The sequence below is a fragment of the Balearica regulorum genome, chromosome 14, assembly GCF_011004875.1.
Source record: "Balearica regulorum gibbericeps isolate bBalReg1 chromosome 14, bBalReg1.pri, whole genome shotgun sequence".
Taxonomy (NCBI): Eukaryota; Metazoa; Chordata; class Aves; order Gruiformes; family Gruidae; genus Balearica; species Balearica regulorum.
Window position 1 is genome coordinate 2,562,660 of NC_046197.1, and position 16,996 is coordinate 2,579,655.

Below are 16,996 nucleotides of genomic sequence, written 5' to 3' on the forward strand. Positions count from 1 at the left end.
ACAGCCCAACGCTCGATAACGTGGTTCCAGCAAGTTACTTGGAGTCGCTCTCCTCCGCCTCGCAGCTTCCTGGGGCAGCAGCCAGGACTTGGCAACGCGCGCCTGAGATCAGGCAGGCTTAGGAGTCAAAAGACTTCCAAGTGAGGTCTCAATCCGTATCTCAAATCCCCTTCTCATGTCGTTCATGGGAAAAACTTGCTGCTTTTTTTTTTTTTTTTATTATTTTCCCTATTGAAACCACAGATGTCAGACTGAATTTATATATTTATACCTTTGCAGGACAGGACTCTCCCAGGTTCCCTGAAGAGTGACTTCTGCCTGGGTTACAAGACTGCAGCCGCTTTGCCCAGAGGCTCTCTAAACAGCACAGCTGTTCCAGGACAGAAACCACCTTAACCTTAGATATACTTGTGGGTAAATTAAAGCCACCGGGTCACCCAGAATTAGATTTTTTAGGCTTTTTTTCCAGCCTCATCTTTACAGCACCCCATCTGAAAGACTAAAAGACAGCTCCTGTACATGGTAGTGTTCCTACAAAGAACTGGCATGACCAAAGGAAGAAATATCACTTGGGAGAAGAGAAGTGTCACCTATTTATTGTGCATTGCAATCCCTGCCTGTTGTATCTTAATAGGGTCTCAGCATGCAGGCTGTCTGTAACCACTATAACTGTGAGCACTTTTTGTTTTTTGCCTCAGTCTTTCTCATAGGAACTTTTTGTTCTTTCTGCAGCTGGTTTAACTTTGCCCTGTTTCCTCTAGCATTGGTTTTAGGATGCTACAGTGCCACAACAAGGACAAGTTTCTCGGTTTCAAAACCAAACACCCAGTCCTCTCCCCTCTCCTTACTACACACACCTTTTCTTTACAACCAAAACATCTGCAGTTCCCAAATAACTCACTTGGTTTTTGTTTTTCAATAATCATCTTTATTTACCAGCTTTCTTGTGGCATTTGGGTACGAGTTGGGCAGTGGCTCTGTGGCCTTCAAATCCAGGATACTTTACGTTTGTGTAAAAAAAAAAAAAGCTAATAAAAGAAGCATCCATTAGCTATTATCTCAGGGGTAGAAGAAAAAGTGACATGCACAAACCAAGCCCCAGCTGGGATGTGAAAATCAGTTTTATTCTGGAGTACGTGAAAGGGAGCTGATCAAGCACAGCACAGGATCCAGTTTGCTCTAGGAAGAAGATCCGAGAGCGAGCAAGGGCAGAAGCAGCGATCTCAGCTTTGCTTTTTGGAACAACCTCAGCACAAGGTTGAGTGGAAGCAGTCTCTTACTCAACCTGCCAAAACCAGTAATTGCACCAGGCAGTGCCCCTCATTTGCTCTATTTTATTGCTGCCTCAGAGCGCTTCTGTGATACGGAGGGCGAGTTATAAGGTAGAAGTAAAAACATGATTCTCAGATCACAGCTTTCCAAATGGTCAACAAATGGATCCATGACCTTACCCCCAAAGCTGCCACACCAGCTGAGCCCGGCCAGGACTCTCCCCTTGCCCAGGTGGATTTTAATGCCCATATTTTTCTGTATTAAAGAAAGCATAGCTTGCTTACTGGCAGTTTGTAAGAAGCTGTTCGTAATTTAATTTTACATTTGCCAGATGCCAAAGTTACCTCCAGTGTTCACCCTATTCATGTCTCCTTCCCAGCTCCTAATTGCATTTTGCTCTGAGTGGAAAAAAACGGTTCGTAAGCAGGACATTTAAGTCGCTTCCAGTTACATCCAACCCCAGGTTTGCATCCACACATCTACACGTGCTAACCCTCTACATACTTCAATACAGCAAAAGGCACTCTGCAGACTCTGATGAGCCGAAATGCCTGGAAGGAAAACATACAGAAGATTGTTTTGCACTTTCTCCAGCTATAATAGCAGTGACCAGCAAGTGTACAGAGGCTGATACCCCAAAAGAAGGAAAAGTTTGCTTTGATTTCCAATACTTTGCTCCGATGTATAAAAGGTACTTTGAGCACTTTCCTTTCCTGCACAGAGTGACTGCAGGCATCTCTGCAGAGATATTTATTCTTGTTGTTACAGTGCTATAATGACCCACAGATATGCCCTTTTACTAGAATAATATGACCTTTTCCAGTTTAGCATATACTACTGTCAAAGTATTTACTATTTGCATACTGTGTATAGATAATTATCTTACCAACTTCCCCATACATAGAAAAAGCATTTTCATTTGTAGCTGAGGACTGATATTACAGTACCAGGCAATGTAGAAGCTGCAAGAATTTTGGTGCCATTTGTTTTGGTGTCTGTTTGCATTGCTTTGTTTTGTATTTCACAGACCTCTAGCACTGAAGCTTTAGGGGTTTCTGGACTCTTTTCTGGAAGCTGTTCTGCTACTGCACTCCACAGGTCACACTGTGCCTGCAATGAACACACAGGGTCCTTACATGCTATCACACCTCCTTCTACAGAACTGAACCCCTTTCTCCTATCTTTGCTTCCTTTTATGCATCAGTAACTGCTCGAGTTTCTAGTATTGTTTCTTTGATGGCCACTCCTGTCCTGTGCTGGCTCTTCTTCACGGCAAGGCTGCACAATACAAAACTGCAACCCAAGTGTTAAGAATTTTTTATAGAAGTATTCCTACTCAATGCCAATAAAATGCTTCAAGCACCTGTAATTAAACAGTCTGGAGACAGATCTGCTAGTTAGTACATTCAAAAAATCTGACAGTCTTTCAAAGAGAAGAAAAAAGGGGACAATTGTTCAATATAAAGTCTTTACCGCAAGAAAAATGAAGTTATCTCCTTCTCCAACAGCCACCAGGGAACTGGCAGTAACTGGGGACTTGAGGAGGAGAGAAAGCCTGCAGGTCACATTTGGCTTTGGTTGATTTGAGCGGGTGGACTGGAGGGATTTTTTTTTGTTTCTCTGAAATGCTGCAACTTTTAAACAAAAGTTTTCGTGCTATTTGGAACCTCTACATGGGATTCCTTATGCTTTGGTATTTTGTCTGTGTGTCAGTAGGTGTGATCAGCATATGTAACCATCTGCCTCATCAGAAATCCATAAGCAACAAATTGCTCTTCAAGCAGTTCAAACCTGGAATGTAAGGATGTGGAACAGCAATTATTAAAACAAGATGTTAATATGAGAAGAGCCAATTTATTTTTATTAAAAATGTAATTTAATCCAAGAATTATCTGAGCTCCGTTTAATGGGCAACACTCACTTGACTGTGCAGGGGACGGCGAGCTACGCTAAACACGCCATCTATGCGTAGGTATGGGGGCAGCGGGGAAAGGACAGGCGGAGACGCTGCCCAGTGCCCTCCCAAGGCTTCTAAAGAGGATGAGCTACTTGGGCAGCAGAGGAGAAAGGCAGCCGGTAGCGGCTCAGAGCGGGCCCTCCCTTACAGATGGAAGAACAGGTCCTGTGTGCCCACACCAAGGAGGTGCAGGTCTACCCTGCTCCTGCAATCCGCTTCCCAGAAGATGATCCCAGTCTCAAGGGCAATGGGCTCCAGCTTTTGCTAGCAGAAGCAAACACCCAAACTGATGGAAATTCCAATCCATAATTACGTTCTGAAACTCCCAGCCTGATTGCAATTTGGTTAGAAGCCTACAGATGAACTTCACAGAGGCTTAAGAGAATGAGAAAGTCAACATATAGCTGGGAAAAGCAGCTGCAAGTGACAGCAGACTGTCACATCAAAAGGCTGGAGCAATACTCTTTCCTTTCAAGAGCTGTACTGGGGCATTTTCACTGTTGCTTTCTAAACACCTACAGCTTGTACAAGCAGAAACACTCCCATGGTTAAGCTCTCTTCTCAGACATCTTTAATTCAACACCCTGTTACAAAACAGCTTTTGCAGGCTCCCAAAGCAAGTACTTCTTGGAAACTGAACTCAGAAGCCACAGTTACGAGCGACGATCCAGGCTTTTGAGTCGAGATAAACAAAATCTTTCACTAATTTACCGTTGGCAAGCTCTGTGTTTAGCAAGAAGGCAAAGAAAAACTTCCCCTGGCGCTCTGCTAGGCAAATGGAAGCACAGGCAACTATTCCAAGCATTTCACAGCAGTACTTTTCCACCTCCATTATGAAAGACATCTGAAGCATTTTTAAAAACACATTTAACTGTAGTGATGGAGGCCTTTTGCTCCTTAGTCTTAACCCACCATAGGCAGGTGTGTTTCCCCCACCATTGAGCAAGGCATGAAGCTGCAGGACTGCAGGGAACTCCTGCGAGATGCTGGACAAAGTTGTTTCACTGACATACAGACTTTCAGCAAGATGTGACCTCAAAAGAAAAGAATTCAAGCAGGCTCGTAAGTCAAAGCTTCATGAAGAAAAACAGCAGTGACCCCCCAATGCTGCCTCATTCCTCCCCTGTAAACCCCACCTAGCACAAGTCACCCAGCTGGCTGGCTACGATGGCGCATGCACAGCTCTTCCTAACACTTCCTCCTGCACCATCAACAGGGAGCTCTAAATACCACATTAAGTCTTCAACTTCGCATTAATTTCGGCGTTAACTGGCTGGGGACTCACAAAGAGGAAGGATGATGTTTCTCTTGAGGACGAGCTGATTTCCAGTAACATTGCCACACTAAACAAATTGAACTGCTTGCTTTTGTAGAGACTTTTCAGATGAGAAGTTTTCTGCATCTTTTTTTTCCCCCCTCAAAGAATGAAACTTCAAACCTGAGAATGTCTGAACCCTTGGGTGATGCTGGCAACGAATGACTTCTAGGCCGTACTGACAAAACTTCCACGTTTTCCCTAACCAGTCTGAAGTGTTACATGTTCTTACTGCCGCTGCCGGCTCAAAACAGCTAGTTATGGCAAGGGACCGAATAACTGCTCTGTTTGAGATACAGCTTTTATAATTAACTCTACAGATTGATTTCTGCAGAAATCATTTTTTAACCAGGAGTTCCCTACTCCCAGAATGGCCACTACTCGGCTAAGCTATTTAAGAGGTTACCTTGGATTCAAGTGCATTAAATTTCAGTTTCATCCTTTACACTGCAGCAATACCTTGAATTAAATTTCATACATCATCCTTCTGTGTGATAATGATATATTCACTTGAGTTTCAGAGACTATTGTAATTACTGATTGACTTGACTCATTCTGAATCCAGCAGCTTCCTGGAAAAATACCATCTAAGCAAAAAAAAAAAAAAGCAGATAATGTTGGATTAAATCTGTATTTTGTGCCCAATTCACACGTTTGTTCAGCACAGCCACCTGAAAGGATTCAAGAAGCAGCTGTGAATCTCATCACAAATAAACTGCAAAATAAACAGATAATGGTCTAAAAAAAGAAACAAAATCCCACTATGCTGTTCTTGATATCAAGAAGCATTTCAAGATTATAGGGAATAATAAATTTTGGGGACCGTTCAGTAACGCAGTCAAGGAGGACGAGAGCGTGCTGCGTCGCTTAGACTGGCACGAGACAAACTTCTGGATTGTTAGGAGAAAACACAGATGCCACTTGTAAAACAGTTTAGACAAGTGCCCCTAATTATCTCTCAGGATTCACAACATGTTTAAATACTCTTAGAGCATTAAAGAATCAACCAGAGAACACGTAATGTAATATAAAAGCACTCTTTCAAGTGCTATGAACATCTATAGTGTTATTTACTAATCTGTTGGTGACAACCCTGAAATTAAGGCAAGACTGTGCAGCGGAGCATCTAAACTGCAGGCTTGGAAGTTCAGATACGTGACCTCTGCAAAGCCCAAATCCACCAGTTATAGACCTTGTTCATTTATAGATAATCAAAGGTTCCAATGGGTGTTAAATATATTATCCATAATCCCTGAAGTCAAAGGTTAACAACTGCACTTCAGTAGATGTGACTATTGACTACAGTTTGTTAATTATTTTATGTTGACTATCATGATGTTTATTTTATAAAGGAGCAGGTTTATTTAAATCAGCAGTTGTTGGAAAAGCAAAGAGAGAAGAGTTTGAAATACACACCATTTCAGCAGTGGGGAGGGGAAAACACCCCCACAGAGTTGGACAACTACCAGATATATTTAGATTCAAAGAAAACCTAACTTTAAGATGATTATTTTCAAAAGCATCAGCGTTTGTTTGAAACAACATGCATTAGACATCCATATTCTTGGAGATAAACTAAAAAAAAAAAAAAATTACATCCAGCCAATTGGTTACTTTAGGAAAGAGCAAGCCCTTATACCAGATTAGATGCATTTTTAAAAGCCTTTTCTTCCACATGCTTGGTTCCAACTGTAAAAATTGACCTTTGGTTTTAACAAGCCACACACACCACTTGCCCCAGATGTGGGAGGCAAAGAAGGTAGCTGATGCAGGAGTGGGAGCCACCCCAGGATGACAAAAGGCTTCCTAGATGATATTTAATGTTTTATGTTTGGGTGCCTATCTCCACCTATGACCTGAAAATTCCCCTCCTGCTGAGGCGGGTACAGGTGAACGTCTCTCTCTTCCTTTCGACTGTTTTAAAAAGACCAGTATGTGTGGAAAAACCGGAACAAATTCCATATAATCCTGAAACAATATTTCTGATTTTCAGAAAATGCCATTTGACCTGTTTTTTTGAGTATGCATTTTCCACTAGCTCCTCATTACCAACAGCAGCTTATTTGTATGTTTTAGATCTGAATTTCCCGTTGCTTTAAAAAATGTAAATTACAAGAATTGACAGAGCACTGTAGTCTTCAGGGGTTCATCCAAGTATCTAGTTGTTGACATTTAAAACGTCAGGGCTGTCAAAATGGAAGAGGATAGTCTAGTGCTTATGTAAACTTAATTTCCTTCTTTCCATTAAGAAGTTATTAATTAAAAGGTAGTCTCAGCCACGTTCAAACTCTTCACACATAGCCAGCTTCCTCTGATCCTACTCTATTGAGATGATTTTATTTTTTTTTGGCATATTTATATTCTACTCAGGCAAAAAAAAAATATATATCTATAACTCATCCTAGAGCATGCAGAGGAGCAGTGGTAGTATCTTCACAAGACATCTTCCTGCAACATGACTGTGCACTGCAAACCACTGAAGCTTCACCAGTTTACTGTCTTGCAGGTTACTAGAATATCCTGGCCAAATGAAATTAGAGCTGTTACGTAAAAAAACCCACCCATTTGTATCACCAATTACTTTGTCACGTATTTTAAAGTTTCTAAGTCTTGCTGTCTATACCGTATTTCATTCTCTACATGTATTAAGGAAAAAATCAAGTTCTGCAGTAAGTCCATACACAGCCACCAAGAGGGCAGGACACGTCCTAAGCAGGACCAGTTGCCCAACTTATTCAGGTTCATCTTATGTTCTTACGCTCTTCATTACCTGGGGACACAGGGCTTCAAGCTGGCTGGCTGACATGCGAACCAATTTCACACCTTCTTCGTTGTTCGAGATGGAACAGGCCAAGTTGGCAACCTGTGTCAGAGGTGGGAGAAAGCAAAGCACAACTGTCAGAACTGGGTTTTGTTCCCTCTGTAGGAAACTTTTTACCAGTGACCAGTAACCCATCATGAAATACAAAGTGTCCGCATTCATTCAGTTCTGAGTTTGAAACCGTTAATCAACATCTGTTCCTTCTCTAGCTGTAAAATCGTAACACAACAGATCATAAACCCAAAGTCATTCAAACAGGACAGACAGATCGTTGTTACCACTGATTCAGTTAACTTCTCACCAGTAAAACATACAAGAGCGTCACTGGCAGCACTTGAAGTTACAGTTAAAAAGCCTGTTCCCACTCAAGTGAGACAGCAGCAACCACACAATTAAAAAAACCAGTCCAGCTCCCATGCATCTGAGAATTACGTATTCTGATGTCCATAAGCATAGGGATGCTCCCTTTTTCTTGAAAGATTTCTATATCCTACTGCGTGTCGACCCAAAGCAACCTGGCGGCTCATCAAGCAATTCACCTACGCAAGCGGGGCAGCGATGTTGCAAAGCTCGAGCTGGTTTGCTGGTGTTGCACGGAGCGCACCTCTGCGACAGGATACGGGTATTTGAACACATTGGCTTAAACTACTTGATGCACTTCTTTATCTAGTCAAAGGCTGCAGCATCAGGCAGGCTTTCCTCCGGCCCTCGATTTATGCCGCAATTCATCAAATAAAACCATTTGCTGGTACAGGTGATCTTGCAAATCCATCCAAAATTCTCTGAAATTTGAGTATCATCTTGTGATGCTAAAAACTTTACTCCAAGCCTTGACCTGTTGCACAGCAGCATCTTTAACTAGGTCATCTTGAAACAGAGGACCTTTTGTAAACACCTGCTTTTTAAGAGCACACGGGAAGGGGACAGCACAGAAGTTTTTGGTAATTGAAGATACTCCTCATATTGGAGCTACTCTCAGGGGAAAGAAGTCTGAAGTAAGTTACATTTCTTAGTTGACAGGTGAATGACAAGCATGTTATTCTGAGCCATTTGAACACAGAAAGCTGTAAAAATAGCACAAAGTGAACTGAGATGAACACCGAGTACTGTCCTTTCAGTGACAGAGCAACCTGCAAAACCCCTCGGTAAGCACACTGTAAAAGCATCCTCACAAGCCAGCAGATGCTCAGTAACACCAGCGAACCCCATTCCTCCATCTACTTTTCTCTATAAGCTGGGGAAGTTCCACTCTCCCTTTAATTAAACTATCCTGCACATTTCTACACAAGTCATTTTGAAGTCGTATCTGCAGCTTTCCCTCTCCCCAAACCATTCTCTTGTGACAGATGTTCCCACACAGAATACATTACTGTCCCACAAACCAGCAACCACATGCCAATATATTTGAACAGTGTTTTTCATCAATCCCATTATTAATTTTGGGACCAAAAAGCACGTTCCCATTGCAAAGCACACAGCCTCTTCCTCCCTCCAGCTCCAAATCAAGTTACAAAGGATAAAAACCAGTGTGCTGTCAAGAAGAGAGGTACGTTTCCAACACCGAACGCCCAAGTAAATAGATGCAACAGCATACATTTGGATGAAAACAAACTGAAGTTGAGAGAAAGACTACGCAGCATCAACAAGACATAGAAAACTCTGCCAGCTTTCAGGAATATTTGTGTCCTTCTCCACAACTCTCTTTTCCACTAGTCTTTGTAGACAAGACCTACATACCAAGAGGTGGAGTAGCAGTAAGTCTTCGGATCATTGCAAGGTCATGCAGTTTGCACCTAGCTTACCAAGGCTCTTCCCTCCCTCCTTTCTGTTACCGCATTTGCTGCGGTCTCCAGCTCAGTTCCTCTCCACACACCACCACCAAACAGCTCTACTCTCGATTTTATTTTGAACATAGCTTTTTTTTTCTGTCTCCTGTATATTTGCCATGTCTTAAATCCCTAGTTCACAGTGAGCTGTAGTATATTATGCTTTTGTTCAGAGGCTCAAAAAAAAATAATCAAGGGACAGTAAGATGTCATGATTTAAAAGTCAAATAAAGATTTTGCTGTTGTTTTAAGCACAGGTCATATTTTTGAGATACACCAGTTTGCCAATATTTTTTATGGTCCATATTTTCATGTCATTTCTGCCTCCGCGGCAGCAGTTACAATCTCTAGGAGCGAGAAGAACACAAAGCTCTATTGAGTAGGGGCTGAATAAAAGCGACATTGAAGCACTACAAAATCAGCCTCTCCGATATCTGGAGATGTTGTGCTCTCTCTCAAGCCAAGTGTGATGAATCAAGCACACAGAAACCCCGCTCTGTCTGAATACAGAGAGGCAAAGAAGTTTATAATTGAGTGTCCCCGCCATGGTACGATGAAATTTTGCTTTTTTGCACAGTCATTTTTGAGCAGTCATTTTTCTTCTGAATACCTCACTGATGGCAATTCTTCTTTACAAATCGCCCGACTGGGACTGCCAACCTTTATGAAAGAAGCGTGTGTGCTTCCCTGACTGAGGGTCTTTGGCAGTTTAAGACAATCCAACTGTTGGCTGCCACATCCCATCCTACTGCTGCGTCTCCAAATCTCAACACTTCATTTCAGCATGCTCGTCCAAAAGAAAGCTCTTCGCTTTGGCGGATTAGTTTCTTTGCCAGATTAACACACAAAATTCCCAGCAAACTATTTGCTGAACATGAGAGAGAAGCAGGGATGTGGCGGCAGTGGAGACAGCTTCAAAATGCTGCGGACATGGTCCTAAATTCACAGCAATTGCTGCACCCACGGGCAGACTCCTTCAAACTATTGGAAAACACCCACAAACCTCTTTGAATTCAAAACTTAAGAAGTGCTATGTCAACTAATTCACCAAGTTGTAAATGACATTACAATAAGGTATTTTAAATTGTCATTAAATTAATTACTAGGTGCTCCATAGCATGAATTCTAAAGTTGCATGTACTAGCTGAGGCGGATGGTTGTATGATTAAGAAATTTAATTTAAAGGTGTCTGAAAGAGCCCATCATCAATAACTCCTGTGAAATATCTGACAAATAGCTTCACACGCCCTGTCTGTAGGGAGCACAGGGTACTGCTGGCCAGTTATTTGACAGGTACGCATAATACATAGGATTTTGCAGCCAAGATAAAGATCAACTGCAGCCAAATTTGTTTTAAAGCACACAGAGCACTTGGAAATCATACATTTCTAAAGTAAAATAGAGCACCTCAAGCAAACAAAAATTCCCCTTAATCAAATGTAAATGAAATAGTTTCTCCGTGTCTCTAACAACGTAGCTGACTGACATAGTAAGTGGTCAGACTTGATTTAGAAAGAACACTTGTGCTCGAGAGCAAAATAGCAACTGAATTCCCGCTGCATTTGTTCATTCTTACCATTCAGTATCATCAAGTCCCTTTACACAAGCACCGCTGGCACAGGCAAAGGAGACAAAAAAAAAAATCGCAAATAATGTAATCGGCCATAATGAGCAATCTCTTGAAAAAAATTAAAAATACATATGGAATGAAGACAGACTAGAGGAGCCAGACTGACGCAGTTCAGAGATACCTCTTGCAGCACTGACAGACCAGTTTAAAAGCATCTTTTTGCTGCAATACCAAGGCGCTCTCAGTTCAGAGCACATACAACCACGTCCCAGAGACGTCTTCATGTATCCTAAAAGGCATGACGGACCCAAAGCAGCTGCTGCTATTTCGATGAACGAACTTAAATTTACCCCTGTCACAAAGGCACCGAGCATTCACGAGAAGCACAGAGACGCAGCCACTTCTACAAACTGAACTAATGAACCGGTGCCAAGTAAAGCTCAAAGCCGGACGAACTGAGCTGGAAAGTGGGTTTCAAGCACAGATCAGTTTTTGAAACTCAAATCTATTTGTGTTAGCAATGACATCAGAGTGATGCCTTTGGAGGAGGCATTACTCACCTGGTTCCTTCTAGAGGTAGGCAACATCTCAGTGCAAAGGGTCAATCAGGGCTATGTTATTAACAGGAAGGTATAATTCCAATATAAAAAAATAAATTGTGCCATCTGTCACAGAGTGATTCCATCGCAAATTCTAGTTATTTTGATTCTTCAGAATTTACTAATTTTAAATCAGGAAAAATCTTGACATTTCTAAAGCATTTTTTCCTCCATTACTGACAATTTGTCAGCCTATGTTTGTGTTGTCAGCTGTTGCAGACAACTGCCTTCTCTGACAATAGGCAGTTTGTACCTTTTTCACCCAAAACACCTTTTTTTTTTTTTTAACTTGAAATTTGTTCAGATAATGACTAAGGAGCCATGTCTTCCAGCAATTCAAAGACTATAGTAGCCTCAACTACACGAGCCTGGGGTCATCACTAAGCTTCTTAAATTACACTGTTGAAAATAATTGAGAAATATTGCTACAGCTCTGTACTTGTTAAACTTTCTCTTTGCATTGACATCCTAGCTTAGGTAGAGGGGTTACTCTACATAGAGCTGTTTATTAAAGGATTGACAAATTGGTTTTTTAATAAGAGACAAAAAAATTCAAGAGAAAAACAGAACTATAATCTCTAAGACATTGCATCTTCTTTTTCAAGGATTTCAAAGGCTGACAATGAAAGTTTGTATTAAAGTCTTTGCTTCGGGCACCCTGGATTGACTTTGGAGAAGCAACACCAAGTTCTTCCTCCTCGTTGACAGGTCATGTTTTTAGGCCAGCTTCTTCAGAAAGTCAAAATCCACAAAGCCCTCCTACATGGGTGCTGGATGAAACCATCCAGCACTGGTGGCATCCAAAGAAGGGTTGTGATGTGTTTATTGCTGCATAATTTAAAATTGTCAGAGCTGCCTCTGCCACACAGCATTGTTTTAAATAAGGATGATACATTGCTATGCAGGAGACTAACACACACTAATTGAATTCTAAGAGTCTGACTCCTCTCATTTGAAACTGCAGTCGTAAAAATAGCATCACAGAACTAAAGAGTTTTCAGATGGTCTTACGATTGAAAAAACTTAACTTTTTCAATTTAACATTAACCGGTAGCCTCTCATAACTGATGCTCACAAACCCTTATGCAAGAATAACAAAACCTACTCATTTACACACAGACACTTTCGGACTTTCAACACAGAAACAAAGCTTTTCAAAGGTGTTCCTCGCATTTTAACTTCTGATTAAACTTCAAAACTTCAGCCTCTTGTTGTTCTGGTTTTTGCTTTTCATTTACAATTTCTCTGGGAATGCAAATTCCCACTTTTAAGTAGCTTAAAATCACTCATTTTAAAAGTGAAAAAAAAGGAGTGGACAACCAGCCATTCAACATTTTCCACTTGAGGACCTGCTAAAGAAAAGTGTATCTGATATTCTCACAAAATTCAGATACAGCACATCTAATTTCTTCCTCCCCCATATTAAGAAAACAGTCCAGATTCACTTCATGATGGTTAAAGCCCATGAAATTAATTTATCTGCAGAAACAATTGTTCTGGCAAAACTAAGTGGCAACTAAGGACTCTCAGAAGAGATGTGGCAATTACGTAATTTCCATGCCTCTTAAAAGCCTTTTTTTTTTATTATTCAATAAGTCCATACATTTATTTATTCACTCATACGCTACAATATTTAAGACAAATATGACCATTTCAATGTCCATCCTACTAGGTACTGCATGAGGGAGAAGTCTGCATTACAGCTGTAATCCTATAAACTCACTAGTTTTGCAGAAGCACAGCTAATTATGAATTATGCAAAACAGTTTCACTTCTTTAATGCGTGGAGGGATGGCAGGAGGACTTTGCTTCAAGTCCATAGGGACTCTGGAGCAAGTCACCGGGAGTCATGCTGTAACTTCTCCGTGATTTTATATGACTTCAGTAGTCGCAAGTGGCTGCAGCTCCGCAGACGGTACCTTGCAAGAGCTTGTTGTGGGCAACAGAATCCCAATGTATTAATTTAAAATAGTAAAAGTCTTTAAATAAAAGAAGCCGTGTGCAGAAAAACTCCGGAGGTAAAGCATCAAGGGGAACGATGGATGCAAATTGAGATAACTGCTATTTCCAGAGCTCTGCAACCTCACGCAGAAGATGAGAGCAATTTTAATTTCAAGTCTAGTTATAAACACATGGAGGGAAGATTTCAGCTAGATGGAATGACACTGGAAAGCAAAATGTTTTCTTTTTTGATTCTAAATTTTTAGACAATGAGAAATAGGGGTTTTTTTATTTCAACAGGCTGGCAACTGATTGAAAGACGAAGGGGCTCAGAGACAATATTTCTGCTCCCTATAATACTGAGGCAATTGCTTCATATTTTCATGGGTAACCACCTTCCTTTTGGGATCAGTTCTCAAAACTTGCACCTTACAAGTTGTGTTTGCCTATCTAAAAATCCAGTTAAAGACTACAGCTTTGTGTTTGGCTCTCAACCCAAACAAGCTGTCTCCAGCTACCTGATGCCGTTCTAGGTACAGCTGCCCCATGAAAGCTCCACTCAATGCTGGTGAGCTCCTTCCATACCCAGAGGAAACGCCTTTTTCCAACAGAGTACAACCCCACGTGTTGTCAAGGTTTCTCAAGAAGGGAAAGTTCTCACACAGTTGGGTGAAGCCAGAGTTTGTGCATCATGGCAACCCGAACTGGGCTCCATTAACGGAGCAGCAAGGGAGAGCACTTCTCTCTCTTGCCAACAGAAAGGTTTCTCAATCAAAGAGGGGGAAGAGGCGTTTGAAGGGAACTAATACATTTATAGCATAAAACACAGTCACGCAGTAAAGTGCTAGCAGTACAGGAATACCATCATTCCCAGACCGGGAGATTATCCTTTCTATAGACCTGACTTAAGAGAGCAGAGCTGGTAAAGAAATACCAGTGTGCTACGTGGGCACCGTGCCCCTCGGAGGCACAGCTGTAGCAGCAGATGTAACTATTGGCACGGGAACCATTCCTTCCTCAGACAAACAAGCTAAAGTGATAAAATGTTGTTATAAGCACAAAACACATTAGTTACACAAGTCGATCTGAGCTACCATGACAGAAATCACACTGCTGGTATGTAATGTAGATCTGATCTTAAGCTAAAACTTTCAAAGCCAATCCTCATCTTAGATGCTTCTTAGCAACACAAATTATTTTCTTTAAAATACAAGTGTTTCTAGTAGTAATAGTTGGATAGTACCTGAATAATTATCCTTACCCAAAAAAGCCTCTATGTTTATCAAAGTAGAAATCATAATTCTTTCCCATCTCATTTTGCTTATCGCTCAGAGCGTGCTGCATTGTGATCTTACTAAAGGCTTCCAACTTGGTGCCTGTTATCAGCTGTTTAAACCAGTTTTTGGCGATTCAGAAAACTGTTCATGGCAAGTTTAATGGTAATAAGTACATTATGCTCTTAAGAAGGCAACAAAATAGTAAGAGGAATGAGCCCTACACAGACTTTGGGCAACTCCTTGATGACACTACATGACTAGTATTCCAATATTGCTACTGACCAAGATGACGAAAATCCAGACATGCATCGAGGCTTTTAGTTATATATCAAGAATTAAAACATTTATGCTACATCTATAAAAACTGTACCCAAAAAACTACTTGAAAATGCTGTTGGAATTAACACTCAAATATCTGGAAAATAAAAGAGGCCAGGATTCTATAGCTTTTCACCTGCCTCTGAAGCCATCATGGCAACAGCATCTCTACTCAACTGTGCTTGTACCTCCTTGACCTCTTTTACAGATTTCCCCTTCCCCAAATGCTTCTGCTTCCAAAGGAAAAAGGAACCAAGTAAGTACAGGGCTGTTTCTATGGGGGTAAAAGGACATTGACACAGTTGTCCAAACCCTAACCTCACTCACTTCCAACTTCAACACCCTTCGCATCTCCCTTGGCTCAAGCGTTTAAAGACGAAGCCCCACACTCTCAGTGACTGCCCCTATGGAAAAGGGATGGCAGAAACCCCTCTCCTCCATGTAGCAGCAGCTAACCAGGATGTTTTTCAAATAGAAGAATGTCTCCAAACACCCCAATTGCTGTCCAGATATGTGAGGGTTCAAATTCATCTTCAATCGCTTCCTCTCTCCCATCAGTTTCACCGTCAGATTACCGATAACCTTGCTTCTCCCATGTGCACTTACAATGAAATCTGGATAGAAAGATTATTTTGAAGTCTCTTATCCCTCTTCCAACATGCCTTTTAATCTGTACTAGCATTCTATGAACCCTTTCATACATAATTTGGTGTAGCATTAGAAGATTAGCCTCAAAAAAAACCCTTACAAGAACAAAAGTTATCCTATTAAAAGGTCACTTGCCTTTATTTATGTATGATCTATTAAATTTGTATATCCAGTTTTGTTGGAAAATGGAAGAACTTTTTTCTGCTGAGGCTTTCCTACTTTACTGATTATGAACGTAAGGAAAGCATGTTCTACAAGTAGAATTTGATTTATTTATGAATTAGTTGACTAATAAAATGAACTTACAAGGAACGTGCATCAATTCTTAAAAAGTATCAGACTTTGGAGTGCACATTAGAGTTATACTGGTCATCTACTGAAGACATTTGTTTTAAATTGCTACCAAGGTTATCTATAGACAAATTATGGAAAATGTGCTTGGTTTTGAGACATTTTGCTCTCCATTTTAAAATGGAAAATTATTCTCAAGTTGGACTAACGCTCTGCCTCGCTTCTCTGGACATTTCTCTTGTAATACACAGTTACCTTCAAAATAAAAGCAAGTAAGAAACAAACTTGAGTTTGCAGATTTCTCCCCTTGTAAATTCGCTTACTGAACAGGAAAAATAGGTGCTCAAATACCACAGTGATGACTGATAGTGACCCTAGCTTGGAAAATGCCGTGCTTTGAAAGATTAATATATACAAAGATTCAGAAAAGCTTTTCAAGTCAATATTTGATTTGGGTGTCAAGTGCTATGCTTGTTTGCACTTTTTACCAAAGATACATCATCTCTGTCTTCCAGTACTGATACATACCTCTGGTGGCAAACCTGAAAAAAGAGTATTTACAGAAGGAGCAAAGCTCATCCACTTCCCTCCAGAGATGATCATTTTAGAAACTTTGGAAATCAGGTGGCTAATAGACACACAAGGAATAATCTTGTGAGACCAGATTTATTTCTGGATCTGCTGGATACTTCCATTCCATGCTTTTTTTTTAATAAACGTATAATGTGCACAAACCACTAAGCACACCTCGATCAGACAGGGAACTAGCTATGCCCAGGTTAGTTACATCTCATGAGCAGAAGATAAGCAAGTCTCAGTTTTTCTAAACTTTTGCTGTGTCTGAAATCTGAAAGCTAGTTATTATTTTAAACCCAAGCTGTGTTTTACTCACTTTAGGGTTTTTTTTAAAAAGCTTTTCACATGTAAAAAACCTGCAGCTGTTAAGCTCTCTGAAGAATATATAGGCTACAAGTACGGGCAAATCAGGATAAATTGCAATAAAAATCTTGCAGCGTGCAAGGCTTTGGGCTTTTGGAGAGTGGTATTTTTAGACGGAGGTCTGAAGAATTACTCTAGGACATCAGGCTAGACAGCCAGGGCAACAGAAGGGGAAAATGTCAGTGCGAGAGGCTACGGACAGCTTATGGAGTTGCAAGTGCC

General features: G+C 40.9%; 1 protein-coding gene across 2 annotated transcripts in view; it reads right to left on the reverse strand.

The window, feature by feature from the left end:
* The window catches only part of CTNNA1 (catenin alpha 1), a 119,192-nt gene that overhangs the window by 26,138 nt on the left and 76,058 nt on the right, over positions 1 to 16,996 (reverse strand). For both annotated transcript variants that reach the window (XM_075766725.1, XM_075766723.1), the window contains exon 10: positions 7,315 to 7,407. In XM_075766725.1, coding sequence (XP_075622840.1) covers positions 7,315 to 7,407 — 93 coding nt within the window. The remainder of the gene's footprint in view (positions 1 to 7,314; positions 7,408 to 16,996) is intronic.